General features: G+C 42.4%; 2 protein-coding genes across 6 annotated transcripts in view; one reads left to right on the top strand and one right to left on the bottom strand.

Moving 5' to 3' along the window:
* Positions 1 to 799: 799 nt before the first annotated feature.
* Positions 800 to 21,526, bottom strand: LOC132822430 (skin secretory protein xP2-like). The gene is made up of 2 exons (XM_060835814.1): positions 21,256 to 21,526; positions 800 to 1,076 (listed from the first exon to the last, which is right to left on the bottom strand). The coding sequence occupies exons 1-2, from the start codon at positions 21,513 to 21,515 to the stop codon at positions 1,073 to 1,075; spliced, it is 264 nt and encodes an 87-aa protein (XP_060691797.1). The 5' UTR covers positions 21,516 to 21,526; the 3' UTR covers positions 800 to 1,072.
* LOC132822429 (nuclear receptor subfamily 2 group C member 2-like) overlaps positions 21,508 to 22,067 on the top strand; it is a 198,593-nt gene continuing 198,033 nt past the window's right edge. For all 5 annotated transcript variants that reach the window (XM_060835809.1, XM_060835811.1, XM_060835810.1 and 2 more), the window contains exon 1: positions 21,508 to 21,655. The gene's annotated coding sequence lies outside the window, so the exon portion shown is untranslated. The remainder of the gene's footprint in view (positions 21,656 to 22,067) is intronic.

Here is a 22,067-nt window from a genome sequence, read left to right on the forward strand (position 1 = left end):
GCTACTGCTGGACACTTGCCCTTCAATATTTACTCCTGCTCCCTGGGCTGTGCTGCCATTCTGCCCAGGGCCCATTCTCACCAATGCCAATACCAATGCCAGTGCCACTGAGGTTTTAAAGGTAAAAAGAAACGAAAAAGAAGCAATAACAAAAACAAAAAGGAGAAAAGAAAAAAAGCAGACGGGAGTGAATGAGCCCAAGGTTCAGTAGCTTAAATGCTGCTACTCTGCTGACACCATCTTAAAACTATCTCCTAAAAGACTTTACTTATTTCTCCATGTATGGTCCTGATGCCTTGGGTATTGGCCCAATCATCAAATTCAGTTCTCTTAAAAAGAAAGACAAGTACACAAGCATCACCAATCGTATGGTATGGACTTAGTGCCCACATTTAAACTTCCCTTTTGCTAGAATATATGTTAACCTCAATTGCTGTCAGAACCCATTATTCTAATTTTGTTTGCCTTTCTCTGCCACCACTCTCCATCCTTAATCACCTGCCGTCATCCAATTTTGTGACTCAACTATTATCATTCTGTCTAATTCCTGAGTTCTAGAGAGATTAGCAGTCCAGTGAAACATATTGTTATAATATCTCAAAACAGAAGTCAAACATTTCTGTTTGATTGTACTTTGTAATGTACTTTGAAAAAAGAATTACTTGAAAACTCATGATGGATAGATTATTTATCTATGTGAAAATTTGTCCAAATCCAGTATTTCATTTTCTTCACCAAAGTCACTAATCATTTTTCTTCCATGCATTGAAACCACTGAGACTGTGTGCACATGCATTTTATTATTTTTCAGAATCCTTTTAAATTTCACATAACTGTTCCTTTTAAATATCAACTTAATATTATTTCTTCAGCTTAAATGTACCCAGGCTTAGTGGTTTTGAAATGTCTGATACTCCATATATTTAATGTTCCCACAATAGTTCTCCAATGTGAGGTGCATTAAAACCAATGGTTTGATGATTTGAGGCTGCCTCATCCATCATTGTGTTGAGGCATTGAAAGTCTGTATACAAGTTCACAAATTCGGAGCTGTTGGCAGATGTATCTTCAGTTATCTGTAAAACAAAACAGTGTCCATTCATTCCGCTTCAAGGAGAATGGATTAATTAATAGTAGTTCACTGCTAATTTAAAAATGGATGGGGCGAAGGCTCTTGGACGTAATTATGCTAGCAACTCCTCTTCCTCCTGTGCAGAAGTAAGAGCCATGCGTTATGATTCATTGCTGAACAAAGTGTTGGGGCGCCAGGGTAATTCAGTACTGGGGTGCCTTAGGTTGGGGTTAAACAATGTGCTATTAGTACTACAGCAGACATTGTCAGATTCAGTCCCTAAAGGGTTAAACACAGCCATGCAGGGAAACTAACAATTGCAAGACTGTCTGTCTGGGACCACATTCCCTGAAGATTAGATCAGGTCAGCCAGAACCTGGAAATTCAAAACCAACAAAGGAAAACCGGTAATAGTTGAAAGGTGTAAATTATACCATCGAAACAGAGCATGGATAAATTTAATGCCGATGTCCCCGATGACGTGAATCCCCATTGAAACCAGCGATAAGTTATAATGACTGTTGATCAATCTTTGTAGAACTATTGTCTCAGTCAGGGAATACGCGAAGCCGCTCACTGTACAATTCGCTCTCGGAATAAAGAAATCTTTGTATCCTTTGAATCTGGCCTGGTGTCTCATTCCTCTGAAACGAGCACGGGGTCGGCAGTCCCGACCCAACAAAAGGAAAAACCTACCTCCTTTGTTAGATTCTAGACTTTTCATCAACTCTTTGATTTTAATTTTCTCAGATTTTAGAACATATCAGCTAATTTCATTCAAAGAGAATTAATTTTCTAAAATTCCAATTTCCTTATTTCTTAGAGCACCATTTCACATCAGTAGACATTTAAGATGAGCAAAGCTTATCATCCGACATTAAAGATTCATCCATGTGTTAAAATAATATTTGCAAGTTCACTCTGGCCAGAAAATGAAATTGCAAACATTTGACCATTGTGGTTCTAAAATTATACATTTACCCAAGACTCTTCCCTTAAACAAAACACAACACAGATAGTAAATCATTTTGAGGAATGAGGAAATTGGTTGTGTCTTTTGACTTAATCTTTCCTTCTTCAATTAAAGTTAATCAACTGCGACCAATTGCAAGAGGTAAATTTTCACCAATCTTTGAAAAACAAATTCTAAATCAACATTTTGTAGCAGATTTTTCTTGTATTCAACCACTGATTGTTCCTTAAAGGGACATTATATTAATCATACATGTTCCAAACTGATACAGGTACACACCGTACTTTCACAACACCACATGTTCCCAAAACACAAATTAAACTTAAGTATCCCCAGCTCTCAAGCTCCATGGAATAAAAACACATAAATTACACAAGACAACATTTAAAAACCAATGAACGAAGAAGATACATACAACGTAGACCACAAAGAGTCAACACTTAGTTTAGGGGCTATAGACACTCACATTCATGTCCAGACAGGAGTTATCACATCAATCGGACACAAAATGCTCTATCCCTCTCCTATGATGTATGAACACTTTCTTACTTTCTTCCGATCTCAGTTTTTAAACTTTATGTTTATTCTTTGCTCGTAGTGAGAGTGAGATGGTGCAATAGTTTTACATTCAGAACCAGCCCCTATTGCACACAGGCATGATAAATTTACCTCCATTTTTCTCAGCTGTGATTAATGTCAGTTGACCAAAAACAATCTCTTTTAATTCTACATGAGTTCAAAGTGCCAAAATTAAGTATTTATCTTGTTTGTTTTTCTATTCTTTATAAAATAGTTGGGTTTCTGGGGTTCCAATTAGTTTTAACCATTTAGTTAATTAGTTTCTTGTGTCAAGAATCATGTTAGGGATCTCTCGGTTTCATTCTGTTTTACTGTTGTGGCCATTATTGTTTATGGCTGTAGCAAGTGGGCGAGTCTCAAAGATTGAACCCTGCTTGCTGCACTGGTAAAACTGTGAGCACACCAGCCGGGGAAACTTATTCTGTGTGCACCAGTCCAGCCTTTTTGTTGGAGTCCTACAACACAGCTCGCCAGATCAAAGGTCCCCACATTTACCCACTGAAGGAAGTGGAATTCTTCCCAGTTAACTCAACCCACGCTGGAAGCAGTTCGCCAGATGGAGTTCCGGATAGTGATCACTATGTGCCAGCAAACACATACATAAATCTCGGTCCTGGTCCGGCCTTCTCGTTTAAGTCCTGCCCACGCAATCAAACCAGAGGTCCCAACCTACAAAATGTCACTCAGTTGACTTAATCCATCCGGAGGATCTAAAAAGGGTGATTCTCTGGCTAGTTGTAACCGACTACGAGCCACATCAATCACTATCCCTCTCTCTTTGAGACTGAGTGGACCCAGTGAACGATTCAGATATGATATCATAAAGGAGCACCAAATGAACCAGTGGTACAGACCAATCTGAATACGGAGCCCTCACAAAGGGTAGTCGTTCACTCACTAGTGGCCCATATTTCCTGCATCCTGCCAACTACGCCAAACTGTTGGGTAGGAGGACTAAATAAATCATTCAACACCTGGAGTCCAGGTTTAGCATTAAAGGGTTTATCAATGTTAACCTCGTGGGAAAAAATCTCTGGGGCTCCAAAAGCTTCTTCACTGAATAAAGGAAAGACATAAATATTTATACATTTGTTTTCAATCCACCTCTGATTATTACAAACCAATCGCATTACTAATTGAGTACATACACATCCAATCTGGTTAATCATGTGACTGCATGGTCAGTGATGGGCAGCCCAATGGACAATCCCAGGTCTTCTCATGACTTTACGAGAGAAGAGATTACGAGAGATCTTTATATTTATCCTTGGGCCTTTTACAATGCATCTTACTCAATCCAGTGGATGCTAATTTCTGCACCTGCAATTCAATTCCCCATGTCAGCAGTGTGTGGGCCTTTCATTACTGTGAAGGTACCAAATGAACTAGGGGTACAGACCATTCTGAGTACAGAGCCCTCACATAGTGTGGTCTTTCACTCACTAGTGATCCATGCTTCCTGCATCCTGCCAACAAACTTACCATCTAAGGCTGTCTTTAATGCTTATTGTGTGTATGTTTTTAAAGAAAATTACACACACACACACACATATATATATATATATATATATATTTTCAAATTCTATAGCTATGATTATCTGTGAATCTTAACTAAAGTAAATCTATTTGTGATGGGGCTCAGACTTTAAGTCAGCTAGGGATGGAATTCTACTATCAACATATTCAAGGTGTCCTTAACCAACTGTCTCTGTAAAAACAACTGCAGCAGTATGTTTTATAAGACCCTTTGAATGCTATCTTAATCTTGTTACCTTGGATATATTTTCTACACAGTTACCATTGTCCTAACTTATTATTCGCTTGAATGCTATACCAGACATGGTCCTGCTAAAAACACCTTCTTCACCATTTTATGTCAACTAAGATGCATTGACAACCATTTTTAAGCCACCTTCAGCCAGGACAATCCAACAATATGATGAGGCATAGATTAAAATGAATGAAGCAATGGTGATGTGAGAAAAACTTTTTCAGACACCACATGGTTCGGGTATAGAATGCACTGCATGGAAATGTCCTGAAGAAGGGTTACACCTGAAATGTCGACTTCTTCTCCTCGTGATGCTGCCTGGCTAACTGTGTTCTTCCAGCCTCCTGCTTGTCTGCTTTGGAAATGCGATGAGGCAGGTTCAACTGGGGCATTCAAGAAGGCACTGAATGATTACTTGGATAGAAATGTTGTGCAGGGATATAAGAGGAAAGCAGGAGATTGGCACACCAATAACAGAACTGGTACAGGCATGATAGGAATGGCCTCTTTCTGCATGGTAACACAACTCTGTGATTCTGTGAATGGTTGGTGGAGCAAACAGTACCTGCACAATTGGCTACCTTCAAAAGAGAAGATGGTTCGGGCACACTTAAGATATACTCCCACAAAAGGAAAAGGTGAGACAAACACATTCAAAGCTCCCTGGATCACTAAGGAGACAGAAATTAAAGAAAACAAGAGGAGCTTAAGGAAGATGTGTAGTAAACACAATTGAAAACCAAAGTACAGAAATTTCAAAAGGGAAGTGAAAAGGAAATATGAGAATCAGAGACTATTACAAAAATAAAGACTGGCAGCTAATATTAAAAAATATGCCAAAGCACATCAATAGTGAAAGGAGGAGCACAGGGCCAATTATAGATTAAAAGGGGACCAAAAAGGCATAGCTGTGGTATTAAATTAATACTTAACATTTGCCTTTACCTATGAGGCAGATGCTGTTCAGATCATGGTGACAGAATATTTTAAGTTAATAGGAGGTAGAATTGGCTAAGCGGATGGTACTTCAATCTAATAAGCACCAGGAGCAGATGAGACACATGCAACAATATTGTATTATGTGAAAGTGAAAATTGCAGAGGTACTGGCAAGTATCTTTCAATCTTCACTTGAACCAGGGTTGATAATGGACGAATGGAGAAATACAAATGTTTTGCTTTTGTTCAAAATGGCTGTAAAGATCTGTCCACCATCACATTTAACTTGGGTGATGTGGAAACCTCTAAAGAAACTCATTCAGGATAGAATTAATAGTTAAACGGGAAAATATGGATGAATTTAGCAGAGTCAGCATGGAAATGTGTTGCTGGAAAAGCGCAGCAGGCCAGGCAGCATCCAAGGAACAGGAGAATTGACGTTTACCAATGCTTATGCCGAAAACGTCGATTCTCCTGTTTCTTGGATGTGTAACCTGCTGCGCTTTTCCAGCAACACATTTTCAGCTCTGATCTCCAGCATCTGCAGTCCTCACTTTCTCCTCAGAGTCAGCATGGACTTGGTAAGATAATATTATGTCTAATAAATCTACTGAAGTATTTGTGAAGAGGTGACAGAGATGGCTATTGATATGGTCGACTTCAAAAAGACATACAGAAATGAAATTTGAAACAGTGCCATGCAACAGTCTTGTGAATGATGTTTGGTCATGGAATAATCATTTATGACTGGTACACTATGGACAAAAAGGAATGACAAGATAAGAAACAGAGTAATGGTTAATGTGAATTCTACCAGCTGACAGTAGGTTTGTAGTGGAGATCCTCAGGAATTTGATTGTGATTCTTGTTTTTTCCTAACAAACAAATGATTGAGACCTTGAGAACAATTTCAAAGTTTGCTGATGTCAGAATACTTGGAAGTACCATAAACTATGAGGAGGACAGTGCAAAACTGCAAAAAGATCCTGCCACTTTGCTGGAGCTGGCAGATGGATGGAAGTTCAATATGGTGAAGTTTGAGATGATGCACTTTGGTACAATGAACACGCAGACACACAAAGATCCTGATCAAGATCCAACAAGTTGACACAGAAGTGAGAAATAACGCAAATTACTCAAATGTAAACTGAAGCAGATGGAGTTCTGGACTGCTATTTAAAAAAAGAGTACTGATGAGGAAAAGGAGACCGCCTTCATGGACATATTGATGAAGAATGAAGCACAGGAACATGCAGAGTATGTCTCATAAACTTTCCAAAACTGCAAGGAGGGGTGAAGCCTGCATAAGCTATCATTTTTCCTGGCCATGCCTCCACAAGGAGGTGACAAGGCTCTAAAAAAGGAGTGGGGAAGCAAAACAAGAACACAAAATTCCCATTGCAGTGCTGGGGGAACCATCTAGGGTGTTGCTCAATTTGTGTGGAATCATGCTGAAAGACAATACCAGCACATTCTCATTATTACTGGTTCAGAGAGGCCGAGAAGCTTTTTTCTATCATGGCAATGATGGAGAAAATCCTAAGACATTACATTCCAAACCCACAACCCCCACTTTCATCTAGAAGGGCAAGGTCAGCAGATACATAGGAACACCAATACCTACATGCTCCCTTCCAAGCTACTCACCATTCTGACTTGGAAATATATTGTCATTTCTTCACTGTTGCTGGATCAAAATCATAGAATTTCTTAAAGGGCATTGTGGGTCAACTTACAGGTTGTAGACGACAACGGTTTAAGAGGCAGCTCACCACCATCTTCTCAAGGGCAACTAGGCGTGGCCACCAATGGTTCCCATGTCCCATGGGGGAATTAAAAAAAAGTGAAGCTAGTTCTTAGCTTAGTTTAAGAGAGGCAAGAAAGGAGATTGCTGGGGCCTTGACTAAGATCGTTGTATCTTCGCTAGCCACTGGAAGAGTCCCAAAGGACTGGTGAGTAGTTAGTGTTATTTCTTATTTCAAGAAGGAAAATAGGGATAATCCAGGAAACTATAGACCGGTAAGTGGTTGGGAAGCTATTGGAGAGAACTCTTAGGGATAGGATTTACCCGCATTTGGAAAAGCATCACTTAACTAGGGACAGTCAGTATGGCTTTGTGCAAGTGGTTATGTCTTACGAACTTGATTGAACTTTTCAAGGAGATGACAAAGGTAATCAATGAGGCAAGAGCAGTGGCTATTGTCTACATGAATGAGTGAAAGTGAGGACTGCAAATACTGGAGAGTCAGGGTAGAAAAGTGCAGCACTGAGAAAGCACAGCAGGTCAGGCAGCATTCAAAGAGAATCAACATTTCGAGCATAAACCCTTCATCAGTAATATTGAGAGGGGGCAGCTGAGAAATAAATAGGAGGGTGGGGGTGAGGCTGAAGGGAAGGTAGCTGGGAAAGCAATAGGTGGATGCAGGTGGGGTGTGGTCAGTGGGGAGGGTGGAGCGAATAGGTGGGAAGGAAGATGAACAGTTGGGACAGGTCAAGAGGGCAGTGCTGAGTTGGAGAGTTGGATCTGGGATGAAGTTGTATGAGGGGAAATTTGGAAACAAGTCAAGTCGACATTGATGTCGGGTGGTTGAAGGGTTAGAAGGCAGAAGATGAGGAGTTCTTCCTCCAGGCATCTGGTGGCTTAGATTTGGCGGTGGAGGAGGCCCAGTACTTGCATGTTCTTGATAGAGTTGGATGGGGAGTTGAAGTAGTCGGCCACAGGACGATGGGGTTTTTGGGTGCATGTGTCCCAGGAATATTCCTTGAAATGCTCCATTTGGCATCTGTCTCACCAAGGTTGGAGAGACCACATCGAGAGCAATGAATTGACTAAATGAAGTGGGTGGATGTGCAGAAAATATCTGCCGGATGTGAAAAGATCCTTTAGGGCCTTGGATGGGGGTGAGGTTGGGGGTCGGGAGGGTGGTGGTAGGATTTACACCTCTTACAGTGATTTTATTTCAGCCACACTTAGAGTATTGCATTCAATTCTGGCCACCACATTACAGGAAGGATGTGGAGGCTTTGGAGATGGGGCAGAATGGGTTTACCAGGAAGCTGGCTGAATTAGATGGTATGAACTAAAAAGAGAGGCTAGATAAACTTGGGTTGTTTTCTCTGGAGAGGCAGAGATTGAGTGCAGACTTGATAGGAGTGTATAAAATTGAGATACATAGATAGGGTTGATAGTCAGAATCCTTGTTCCCAGAGTCGAAAAACTAGGGGACATGCATTTAAGGTGAGAGGGGGCAAGTTCAAAGGAGATATGGGGGCAAGTTTTTTACACGGAGAGTGTTAGGAGTCTGGAACATGCTGCCAGGGGTGGTGGTGGTGGAGACAGATATAATTGGGGCATTTAACAGACTTTTAGATAAGCACATGAATATCTATGATTGCAACTGTCTGTGGAGTCTACATGTTCTCCCTGTGTATGCATGGGTTTCCTCTGGGTACTCCAGTTTCCTCTTACAATCCAAAGATATGCAGGTTAGGTTGATTGGCCATGCTAACTTGCCCATAGTGTCCAGGGACATGCAGATTAGGTGGGTTACCAATGGGAAGTGTGGGCATAGGGTAGGGCGGTAGGTCTGAGTGGGATGCTCTTTATAAGGTTGATGTTGACTCGAAGGGCCAAATGGCCTACTTGCACACTGTAGGAATTCTATGATTCTATGAAATATGCAAGGAATGGAAGGATATGGAACATGACCAGGCAGCAGAATTAGTTTAATTTTGGCATCATGTTTGGCTGAAGGACCTATTCCTGTGCTGTATAGTCCTATGTGCTATGTTGTTCACCCATTTTGCATTAATCACTAAGATCCAGTCAGATCAGAGTATGATCTTGTTATGTCCAAATATTTTCAGAGGTTTTGAATAGTTTGGGAATAATACACCTAGAGGTTCCAGAAGACTGTAAATAGTCAGTGTTGTTTCTTTGTTTAAGAAGGGAAACAGAAATAATCAAGAAATTGTAGGCTGAAGAGCCTTATATCAGTATTAGGAAAATTATTGGAATAGATTCTTAGAGATAAGATTTACTGGCATCTGAAAAATAATGGTCTTATTGGGGCTTATCAATATGGCTTTTTGCAGAAGAGGTTTGTCTCACAGATTTGATTGAGTTTTTTGAGGAAGTGATGAAAATAATTGATGACTTTAGGGCAGTTGATGTCAAAGCATTTGAGAAGGTCTCTTGTGGTTCGGAAGATTAAGTCACATGGCTTCTATGATGAGTTGGCAAATAGGATACAAAATTTGCTTGGTCATAGATGTCAGAGGGTAGTTGTGAAGGGGTGCTTTTCTGACTGGAGGTCTGTGGCTAGTAGTCTTCTGCAACTATCTATGCTGGGACCTTTGTTTTTGAAATATAAATAAATAATTTGGATGAAAAAATAGTAGGAGAGTCAGAGTGGAAAACTGTGGCTGGGAAAGCACAGTTGGTCTGATTAGAAGCCTTGCAGATGACAGGAAATTTGTGAAGTTATAGATGATGAGGAAGGTTGTCACAAAATACAGCAGGATATAGATCAGTTGGAAAGTTGGGAGAAGAAATAGCAGACACAAGTTTCATTCGGTCAAATGTGAAGTAATCATTTTCGGAGGTGAAATGCAAGAGAAAAGTATTGAGTAAATGGCAGGACCCTTACGAGCATTGACATACAGAGAAATCTCAGGGTGTAAGTCCATGCCTCCCTAAAGTATCAACACAAGTGGATAATGTTCCCCAAAATGGACCCCTAATGCAACTTCGATCACCTGGATGGGCTCATTTCTGGTTACAAGGTCTAGCATGGCCCCTTCCCTAGTTGGACTACAGATAGTTCTCCTAATAATGTGGTAATTGCATTTTCATGTGATGCAATCTTATAGAAAATTGCACTATAGAAGTAATGGGGCCTATTGGAAAAACAGGGTTAAGGACTCCAGTCTAGCAAACCTTTCCATTTCTGGTCAGTTACAGTAATGTCAAGTTGTTACAAGCGAAATTCCCCGATGCATTATTGTGTTCTCTTTGTGGAGTGGCGTTTATCCAAAACTTGGCTCTCTGCCATTATCCTTCGTGAAATTTCCAAAAGTTTTTTTTGGTGCAAGTAAAATTGAGGGGGTGGCTAAAGGGCTGGGATGGTCTGAATGGCTGGAGGTTTTAACGGGTCTCAGGTTTCAGAGAGAACAAGGGGCCAAGACTCTCAGATCCTCACACCCCCCCCCCACCTAAAATTTGGGTGAACTTGGATCAGGCATAACTTGGGGATGGGTGGTGTGGGGTGGGGAGGGTTGCTAGTGGTCCTTCCATAGTTTCACACCTTCCCCTTCCACACACATACACCTTCTATTGCAAAGTCATCGTGTGTTGAAGCTTTGGATAGCCAGCAACTGAGCCTCTGCTTAACAAATGGCCCCGTTTACTCTCAAACACTCATTGGGCATCACTGTATTTGTACCTTCTTTCATTCTCTACCTCTCTTTCTCTGTCTTTCATCCCATTCCTCAGATTCCAACCCCTAAGTCCATGCATAATCCCAGTAAGCATTTCAACAAAATATTCCAATGTTTGCTTCCCCCAGCTTAGTTGCAGATAGCAGCGAAAAAGTACGTGCACACAGACAACAACCTGTTGCAATAGATGCGTCAGCAGAATAAATCACAGCTGGCTGGTAATACAGGGATGGCCCTACATAACAGTGGATGGGAGTTCGCTTCATTAAACAACAGCCTGCAATTCACAAATCGCATTACAGCCAAATCAGGTTTATGAAACACGCGTTATAGAAGAACTACCTTTATATACATATTACTTCAAAAAACCCTTCTGAATGCACCAAACAAATTCTGCCCCCTCTAAGCCCTGGCACTAAAGGAGTCCACTTAATATGAAGGAAATTAAAATCATCCACTAGAGTCATAGAAATGTACAGCATGGAAACAGACCCTTCGGTCCAGATATTCCAAACTAATCCAGTCCCGCCCACCAGCACCCAGCCCATATCCGTTGAAACCCTTTCTATTCATATACACATCCAGATGCCTTTTAAATGTTGCAATCGTACTAGCCTCCACCACTTCCTCTGGCAGCTCATTCTATACACGTACTGACGCCTGCGTGAAAAGAATTACCGCTTTGGTCTCTTTTATATCTTTGTCCTCTCACCCTAAACCTTTGCTCTCTAGTTCTAGACTCCCCAGGGAAGAGACTTTGTCTGTTTATCCTATCCATGCCCATCATGATTTTATAAACCTCTATAAGGTCACCCCTCAGCCTCTGACGCTAAAGGGAAAACAGCCCCAGCCTATTCAACCTCACCCTATAGCTCAAATCCTCAACCCCTGGCAACATCCTTGTAAAGCTTTTCTGAACCCTTTCAAGTTTCACAACACCCTTCTGATAGGAAGGAGACCAGAATTGCATGCAATATTCCAAAAGTCGCCAAACCAAAGTCTTGTACAGTCGCAACATGACGACACAACTCCTGTACTCAATACTCTGACCAATAAAGGAAAGCATAACAAACGCCTTCTTCACTATCCTATCTACTTGCGACTCCACTTTCAAGGAGCTATGAACTTGCACTCCAAGGTCTCTTTGTTCAGCAACACTCCCTAGGACCTTACCATTAAGTGTATAAGATCTGCTAAGATTTGCTTTCCCAAAATGCAGCACTTCACATTTATTTAAATTAAATTCCACTTCTCAGCCCACTGCACCATCTGATCAAGTTCCTGTTGTACTCCTGAGGTGGCCTTCTTCACTGTCCACTACATCTCCAATTTTGGAGTCGTCTGCAAATTTGCCATCTGTACCTCTTATGCTCACATCCAAATCACTTATATAAATGATGAAAAGTAGGGGGCTCAGCACTGATCCCTGTGGCACTCCACTGGTCACAGGCCTCCAGTCTGAAAAACAACCCTCCTCCACCACCATCCATCTTCTATCTTTGAACCAGTTCTGTATCCAAATGGCTAGTTCTTCCTGTATTCCATGAGATTTAACCATGTTAATCAGTATCCCATGGGGAATCTTGTTGAATGCCTTACTGAAATCCATATAGATCACGTCCACTGCTCTTCCCTCATCAATCCTCTTTGGTACTTCTTCAAAAAAACTCAATCGAGTTTGTGAGACATGATTTCCCACGCACAAAGCCATGTTGGCTATCCCTAATCAGTCCTTGCCTTTCCAAATACATGTACATCCTGTCCTTCAGGATTCCCTCCAACAATCTGCCTACCATTGACGTCAGGCTCACTGGTCTGTGGTTTCCTGGCTTGTCCTTAGCACCTTTCTTAAACACTACCCCAACAAACCTGTCATTTTTGCACTTTCATATATATCTGTTCCTTTATCTCCTGCTGGCTCCTGGGACACTGACAGTATAACCCCATTATAGTGATTGCTGAGTTTCTTATTCCTGAGTTCTACCATATGGCCTCACTAGATGAGCTCTCCATGATATCCTCTTTAATGCAGCTCTTTAGGGCATTCTTCTTCATCAGTAATGCAATGCCCCTACTCGTACTCTATCACATCTGAAACATCTAAAACCCGGAACAATGAGCTGCCACTCCTGCCTTTTTCTCAACTAAGTTTCTCTAATGACTATAACATCGTAGTTCCATGTACTAATTCTGGCTCATCTGCCTTACCCGTTATACTCTTCACATTAAAATAAATATTCTTCAGACCACAGTCGTACCATTAACCTGGCCCTGTTTTGATCTTCTTATTCGACTTACTTAAACTGACCTCTGCCTTCTACTCTGATTTCCAACAAATTGTGACACTAGTTTAAACCCTCCCAAATGGCACTAGCAGATCTCCCTGCAAGGATATTGGTGTTCCTCCAGTTTAGGTGCAACCTGTCCTCTTTGTACAGGTCCCTCCTACCGTGGAAGAGATCAAAGTGATTCTGACATCTAAAGCCCTCCCTCCTACACCAATTATCTAGCCACAAGTTTATTTGATTTGGTTTGATTTATTGTTGCCACGTGTAGTCAAGAAAGTGTGGCATTGGAAAAGCACAGCTGGTCAATCAGCATCTGAGGAGCAGGAGAGTCGACGTTTCAAGCATAAGCTCTTCATCAGACACGTACCCAACTGCAGTGAAAAGTTTTGTTTGCGAGCAGTACAGGCAGATCCTGGCAAACAATGACGTACAGATCTTAGGGTGCTTAGACAGAGCGATGCATACAAGGCGACGGTTGCACAGGAGGTGCACAAAGCAAGATCAACATTATTTGAAATTAGAGAGGTCCATTCAGCAGTCTAATAACAGCAGGGAAGAAGCTGTTCCTGAACCTGTTGGTGTGTGTGTGTGTGTGTGCGCGCGAATGTGTTAAACTTCTGTATCTTTTGCCTGACAGAAGAGGTTGGAAGACAGCATTACGGTTCAACGGTTTAATATTTTCTATTTCTGGCCTTACTAGTATGTAGCACAGACAGTATTCCTAAGATTACAAAATTAGAGGCAGGACCTCATCTCTATTCTTGCCTATGTTGTTAGTACCAATACAGATCATGACCTCTAACTACTCACCTTCCTCTTGTGACAAAGCTGTTCCTTGGCTTTTTCTTCAGAAAGGTTGTAAACGACACAGGCTCCAAAAGCCAATGTGTTTAGAGCTAACAGATACTGCCTCAGGCAGAGGGCTTTCCAGTTAAAAGAAACACTTGTATAATGACAGGAGAGTGGCCAGTTCTCGCAGCTCAGCTGAAGCGAAGAAAGGCTCGAGCCAGAAGCAGGTCCCAGCTGGTCCCTCTCTCTCTCTCCGACTTCTCTCCTGTAAGAACTTATGTTTCATTTTACCTTTTGTGCCAAGGGGTGCTCATGGGGATTGTTGCAAGTATTTTGGAACAGCATCATGAATTTGGGATAGTCTGTGGGGTTTTTGGATAGGATAAATTATTTGGCATTCTGTTTTTTTGTTCTTTGTGTTCCATTCAGTGATTTTGTAAATAAATTCTGTTTTGTTTAAAACTAACTAGTTTGACCAGCTGATTCTCAACATACACTGTACACTTGCTTAAAACAAAATGCAAAGTTAGATTCTGGCTACCTTCTTGAAATATTTTGAGGGGTCTGGCCTGGTCTCTTGCAGAGAAACTTCATGCTACTTGATAATGTCACTCAGAGTTGGAGGCCTGTCTAAATCATTACTTCATAGCCTGTCCTATGCAAATCAAAACTTATGATGTTTACCATCTTAACTTTAAATAATTATTATTCCACAAAGCAAAGTCAATTAGGCTGGAATTCTCACTTTGGATCCTTTACGCCTCCTATTTCTTCAAGAGCTTTGAATTTGCACACATTTGAAAGGTGTTGTCCCATTGTGTTGTCCTGGAACTAAGTACACTTTAAATATCTCCCCTTGTGATTGTTGCTGAGGTAACACATTAGCACATTCTCTTATTCGGCTGACAGTAAATCAACTATCACGTGACTTATGGAAACTATGTTGTTAGATTGTATGAGCATTTTAAAAGGTCATATCACACTTTTTTTTTGGATATATATAAAATAACATACCATGCTGGGCAAATAGTGGTTAATGATAGTGGTAAAAATGAATTATCAACTCTCAACTTCTATCACCTAATTTTAATAAAAGGAAAAAGATGAACTTAAAATTATCGCTGAAATCGCCTGACCACAGATGAAGTCAGTTCATGAAACCATCACTAAATAAGAATTAGTGCGTACTGAAATTAACCAGTCAAAGTGACTAAAATCTGTTTCTCTGATTTGCTGCTTGATTGACACCTTCCTGTACATTTTATATACTGGGATGAAAGTGACTTGCAGGTTATCCAGTTTGAGGAAAAAATGAAGCCAGGCAATTCCTCCTTGAATCATAGAATCATACAGTGCAGAAGAGGCCCTTTGGCCCATTCAGTCTGCAATGACACGTGAGAAACTTCTGACCTTCAAGCTAATCCCATTTACCAGCACTTGGCCCATAGCCTTGAATGTTATGATATGCCAAATGCTCATCCAGGTACATTTAAAAGGACGTGAGGCAACATGCCTCTACCACCCTCTTTGGCAATGCACTATAAACTGTCACCACCCTCCTGGTAAAAAAGATTTTCCTCACATCCCCCCCTTAACATCCTGCATCTCACCTTGAACCCATGTCCCCTTGAGACTGACCCTTCAACAATGGGGAACATTTGTTCCTTATCTACTCTGTACATGCCCCTCATAATATTATACTCTTCAACCAGACCACCCTTCAGTCTTCTCTGCTCCAAAGAAAACAACCCAAGCATTTTCTATCCCAGAGGACATCCTCTCCAATGCATTCACATCTTTCCTATAATGTGGTGACCAGAATTGCACGTAGTACTCTTGCTGTGATCTCACCAAAGCTCAATACAACTCTAAAATGACTTACTTGCTTTTGTAAGCTATGCCTCGATTGAAGGTCAGTGTCCATGCCCTTCTGCCTGCAGAGATCTACAGACAAACACTCCAAGGTGCCTTTGTTCCACAGAACTTTCTAGTATCATGCCATTCGTTGAACACTTCTTTGTCAAATTACTCCTTCCCAAGTGTAACACCTCACACTTTGCAGGGTTAAATTCTACCTGCCAGTTACTTGCCCACACAAGCATCTTTTTTATGTCTTCTTGTAGCCCAAGACACTCAAGTTCACTGTGAACCACCAAACCTTGTGTCAACTACAAACTTGCTAATCCAATCATCCATACAGTTATCTATGTCATTTATATAAATTACATAAAAATAAGAGAGCTAGCACAGATTCCCGTTGTACATCTTTAAACACGGATTTCCAGTCACTCAAGCAGCTTTCTGTCATTACCCTCTGTCTCCTTCAATTTTGTATCTACTTTGGGAAATTACCTTATATCCCTTGTGCATTTGCCTTCCTGTGCGGGACCTTCTCAAAGGCTTTACTGAAATAGACATAAAGTACATCAACTGCACTACCCTTATCTACACACCTAGTCATCTCCTCAAAAAATGTAATTAAATTTGCCCAGCATTTCACAAGAAATTCATCCTCTTACTCAGGCAGCACCACCGGTGCACCAACGCCAACAGAAGGCGGATCAATGCATCTACATTTGCTACTTGGCTTGTCAAATGCTGTTCCACTTGAATCGTATGCACTTAGAATGAGAACCCACTGCTGAATTCAACCTGAAGCAATGGGGTGGCATAGCTGTATTCTCTTTGAGTAGCCCTAGCAGGGGTTTCGTGGTCAGTTGCTATTACAAATTTACATCTGTAAAGATATTGGTGGAACTTTCTCCCTCCAAAAATGACCAAACCGTCCTTCTTTATCTATTCTGGTATTTGCGCTCTGTATTAGCCAAAGTTTGGAAAGCATATGCTATTTGGGATTCTTCTCCTATTCTTGCCATCTTTGAGCCAACACTACCCTTTAGTCTACGGGGCGGCATTACAGGTCAGGACCAGATTTCGGTTGGGATCATAATGTGCCAATACCTTAGGTGACGATAGCCGCTTCTTCACTTCCCTAAAGAGTACCTGTTGGCTGTGAGACCGTTTCTAAGGTTGACTATTCAATACATGTCTTAGCTGAAAATGTGTTGCTGAAAAAGCGCAGCAGGTCAGGCAGCATCCAAGGAACAGGAGAATCGACGTTTCGGGCATAAGCCCTTCTTCAGGAAACATGTGCCAGAACAGAGGGTAGGCGATGTATGAACTTTCCGTAATAATTCACTAAGCCAAGGAAAGCTCTAAGCCCTGGAACAGAAATGGGAGCCAGATCACACTCACTTTATCTTCCAATGGTTATAACCCAATCTTGTTGACTCTGTAGCCAAAGTAGGTAACTTGGGGTGCCTGGAACACACATTTTTCCCTTCTAAGGCAAACACACACCTGGGAGTAACATTTGAAGTCTATGTCCAAGTTCTCTAAGCTCTCTTTCTTGGTCTTCCCCATTAGTAGCACATCATCCAGATAAATAGTGACCCTTGGGGTAGACCTTGTGAAATATGGCACAGGCTGATGATACTCCAAATGGCAGTCACATATATCAATACAAACAATTATGAGTATCATTTATAGTGTTCTTCTGGGAATCTTCATCTATCCACAACTGCAGGTACACATGGCCCAAAACGTCGAATTTCCTGTTCCTTGGATGCTGCCTGACCTGCTGCGCTTTAACCAGCAACACATTTTCAGCTCTGATCTCCAGCATCTGCAGACCTCACTTTTTACACATGGCCTATGTCCAGCTTTGTGAAGGCTCGCCCCCACAGCTTTGTCTATAAGTAATCTATGTGAGCTGTGAGAAGCAGTTTATCGTTTGTTTAAAATCCCCACAAAAACAAACTGAATCATCTGGCTTCACAACTGGTCTGAGTGGTGCTGCTCGTTCTGCAAACTATACTGGTCGATGATTCCTTCATTTTCCATCCTCCTGATTTCTTTCTCTACTTTTGCATGTAAGGCAAGTGGGCACAGAGTGGGCCTTGCAGAATCATGAAATTGCTTCCTGGTCAACATGCAAGATGCCCTTCGATAGTCGCTGGACCTTCCTGGAAAACTTCTAGGCATTTAATTAGGACTTTACTCAGGCAGCCATTTTCTAATTGAAAAATGTTACTCCAGTGCAGGTGAATCTCTCTCAACCAACAGGTTTGGGCTTGAGTCTTTCACTACAATAACTGATAACTGAACCAACTGCTTCTTATATAAGAACTAAGTTGTACCCTTAATCTGTAAAGGTTCCTTGGTACAGATTATCAATCCAGTTGAGGTCTTATGCAAACTTAAGGGATGGGATCCAGTGTGAATTTTGGTAAAGACTGGTTCTGCAATCACTGATATAGCCATGCTGGTATTAACCTCCATTATAACTGGGTGACTATTTAACCAGAAGCCTATTTTGATTTATTCTCATTTGGATGTTGCTAAGCAACTTCACTGTTCCAAGAGACAAGTTAATGGGCTTGTCAGTACGTGCACTCTTCTGGATACTGGCCTATGAGTTCTCTTACTCAATTCAGGCCCAATGGTCCTCCTTTACTAAGTCAAGTCCGCATACTGACAGCTATTATAATGGCTTGCCAGCCTGGATCCTGACGAAAATATTAACCATTTGGCTGAGGCTTGGATTTGTTTTGAGGTTTTGCTGTGGGCTGACTTAGAATCCCTCTGTTCAGGATATGTCCTGAGTGAGGCTATGCAATTGTCTTCAATCAAGTGGTATTCCACCAAGCTCAGTCGGCCTGGCAAGTGTGTCCACTTCCATTGGCGTACCCTGTAATTCATATGCTCCACTTGTGGCATTTTGTAATGACAAAGTCAGTTGTAATGTCTATTTGAAGTCCAGTTGGGCTTCAGCTAGTAAATGCTTTTGCATGGTTACATTATTAATCCCACTCTTGTCGCTGTTGAAATAACTCCACAGAGGTCTGTATCCTGTCACCAGCTCACCTTTCTTTTTCACGTGTGTCGTATTTGCACCGACCCAGCTTCCTCAGACCTAGCTCTCAGAATGAACAGAACCTCTGATACTATATCTGTCAGCCAGGGCTTCTTAATTGGTCCAGGTTAACAGCCTCAATCAGGGATCTCATATTCTATGCGATCCACCTACTTGACTTCATTACAATTACTACAGGCATCACATTAGCAGTTCTCCAGTCCACTGACATCTCCCTTGTGGCCAGAGAGGAAATAAATATTTGGGTCAGTGCCACCCTGCAATCTCCTCCCTTTTGTATTCTCATGTATTTATTATTAACATTTGGACAGAAAGAGATTTTAATTTAATGGTCAGGGACACTTGAACCTAGTTGCAGAGACACCCTGTTTCTCAAACAGAAATCCATAATTTTCACTGGGGCACAAAGTATCAAATCCAGACATACCCAATATCATAGTCGAGAGTGTGGCGCTAGAAAAGCACAGCAGGTCAGGCAACATCCGAGGAGCAGGAGAATTGACGTTTCGGGCATAAAACCTTCATCAGGAATGTAATTTAAGCATGTAGGCTGGGGCTGAGAGGTAAATGGGAGGGGGATGGGGTTGGGGGGAAGATAACTGAGAAAGTGACAGGTGGCTGAAGGGAAGGGAGAAGGTGATAGGTCAGAGGAGGGAGTGATGGACAGGTCTGAAGGGCGATGCTGAGTTGGAGGCTTGAGACTAGGATAATGTGGGGGGAGGGGAAATGAGGAAGTTGTTGAAATCCACACTTATTCCATGTGGTTGCAGGGTCCCAAGGCGGAATATGAGGTGTTCTTCTTCCCGACGTCAGGTGGTAATGGCTTGGCGGTGGAGGAGGCCCAGAATCTCCATGATCTTGACGGAATTGAGGGGGAGTTGAAATCCTCATCCACAGGGCGGTGGGATTGGTGGGTGCAAGTGTCCCAGAGATGTTCTCTGAAACGATCTGCAAGAAGGCGTCCTGTCTCCCCGATGTAGAGGAGATCACACCAGGTGCAACAAATGCAGTCAATGACATCAGCAAATTTCTGACAGATGTGGAGGAATCTTTAGAGGCCTTGGATGGAGGTGAGGGGAGTGGTGTGGGTGCAGGTTTTGCACTTCCTGCGCTGGCAGGGAAAGATGCTAGGAGAAGGGTGTGGGCTGGTGAGGGGGCATGGACCTGTCGAGGGAATCACAGAGGGAATGGTCCCTCTGGAATGCTGATTGGTTGGGGAGGGAAATATATCTTTGGTAGTGGGGTTCGTTTGGAGGTGGCAGAAATGGCAGAGGATGATGCGATGTATGCAGAGGTTGGTGGGGTGGAAGGTAAGGAGCAAGGGGTTCTGTCTTTGTTGCATTGGGAGGGGTTGGGTTTCAAGGGCGGTGGTGCAGGAAGTGGAGGAGATGTGCTGGAGGACATCATCAACCACATGGGAAGGGAAGTTGCGATCATGGAAGAAGGAGGCCATCTGGGACTTTTCGAGGTGGAATACCCAATTTCATACCACTCTGATAAAAAGAGTCACCCGGTATTTCACCTGAACACATCCAGCGACACTTGATATCATCTGAGTCAGAGACACTGCATATCATGACACTCAGGGCCACCTATGGAGATTTTCATACAAAAGCATACAGCTAGACTTTGAAAACTTCCCAGACTGCATCACTCACCTCAATACAAAGGCCACACAATAGTAGTATCTTCATTGTAGGGATATAGGATAGTTTTGGGTGCGCTACTCTAGAAACAACTCAGAGCGCTGAAATGAGCTGGCTAAAGGTTCCACTTGTAGGCCGTACAGTCCTTACAGCCCACCTATTTTGCATTTCACCTCAAGACTAATTCATTGCCCACCCACTGTAGCCTGCATATTATTTCATGGCCTATCCATGACCATTTTCTAAGTTCACTGACTGCCCAGACCCTTCGAAGTGGGAGGTTGCTTCTATAGGTGAAGGCAGTTAGCACTTCTTTATGTGTTTATAATGATTCATTTTTCAGTGATCATTTTTGTCAATGTATCTGTATATACACAGGATTAGGAGGTAGGAAGTGGCTAACAGCGTTTCACATTAATACATTAACTGTCTGATTTATATATTTTTCTTCAAAGCAACATGAATGGAACTTTTTTTTTCTGAGTCGTTTCACACATTCCATTGTTGCTTTCGGATGCAAAAAAAATATAAATTGTGAATTTAACCATAAGAGTTTGAAGTTCCTCTAAGACGTTTGTGATACAGTAAATAATAAATGTGACAACTTCAAAAGACGCACTTGCTGCTCATTTCCCTCACATTAAAGCAAACTGATCCAAAATGTTTTATTTTAAATAAAAGCGGAAATTTTAATTACCTAGCATCTCACTTCAATGCCTTACCTTGGGAAAACAGGAAACCGTTTGTGCAAAGTGACCAGAAAACTTTAACATATTTAATAAAGGTCTCGAGTCAGTTAAAGGATGTCTGGTGCCGCCACTAACCTGCGGGCAAGATCCGTCAGAACCACAAAGCCTGGACAGCGGGCTCCGGAAATAGCCGATAGGGGAGCTGGCTCGCCGGAAATAGCCGAAAGGGGAGCTGGCTCGCCGGAAATGGCCGAAAGGGGAGCTGGCTCGCCGGAAAAAGCCGACAATGGAGAAGACCCCGCCGGAGACTGCGGATTATCGCCGTCGAGCGCATGTGGGGCGCCGTACTTTCGCGGCCAATGAGAGCTCGAGAGTGGGGCGGGCAGCCCGCGCATGCGCCTCGGCCGGTTCCTTCCGGAGATTAAATCACTCATATGCGCGTCAGAGGGGAAAAAAAAGCGCCAAGGTCATGAACTATGACCTCTGAAGGAAAGAACGTGATGTTAAAAGCAAAGAAATAAAGGTTTTTTTGTCGGTAAGTGAGGCTTTTAACTGCGGCGGTGTCGACTGAAGCTTGGGTGTTGGGGGTTGTGGTTTCATCCTCAGGGAAGGGGCCGAGTGCTTGTCGGGCTCAAGCTCGGGTACCGGGGACAGGCAGGCAGGTGGGCTGAGGCCCACTCCCAAGGGCACCGGTGGGGATCTCGGCAACGACTTGGCCGCCTTTGACACCCTCCCCCACTCCCAAAAAAAAGACGACCTCCACTAGAACAGCAGCGGGAGTAGGGTGATTGACGACGGGCTCAGCCAATCAGACCTTGTGGATCGCTGGCGATTAACCAATCCGCTCAGGTTGTGGGCGTCATCTGTTCGGAGGATTGGTCACTCTCCCGTGGCGTTGCTCTTGGATGGCATGAACATGTTGAGAGTCTGTGTGCATTGCTTGTTTG

The sequence above is a fragment of the Hemiscyllium ocellatum genome, chromosome 14 (genome assembly GCF_020745735.1).
Source record: "Hemiscyllium ocellatum isolate sHemOce1 chromosome 14, sHemOce1.pat.X.cur, whole genome shotgun sequence".
NCBI lineage: Eukaryota > Metazoa > Chordata > Chondrichthyes > Orectolobiformes > Hemiscylliidae > Hemiscyllium > Hemiscyllium ocellatum.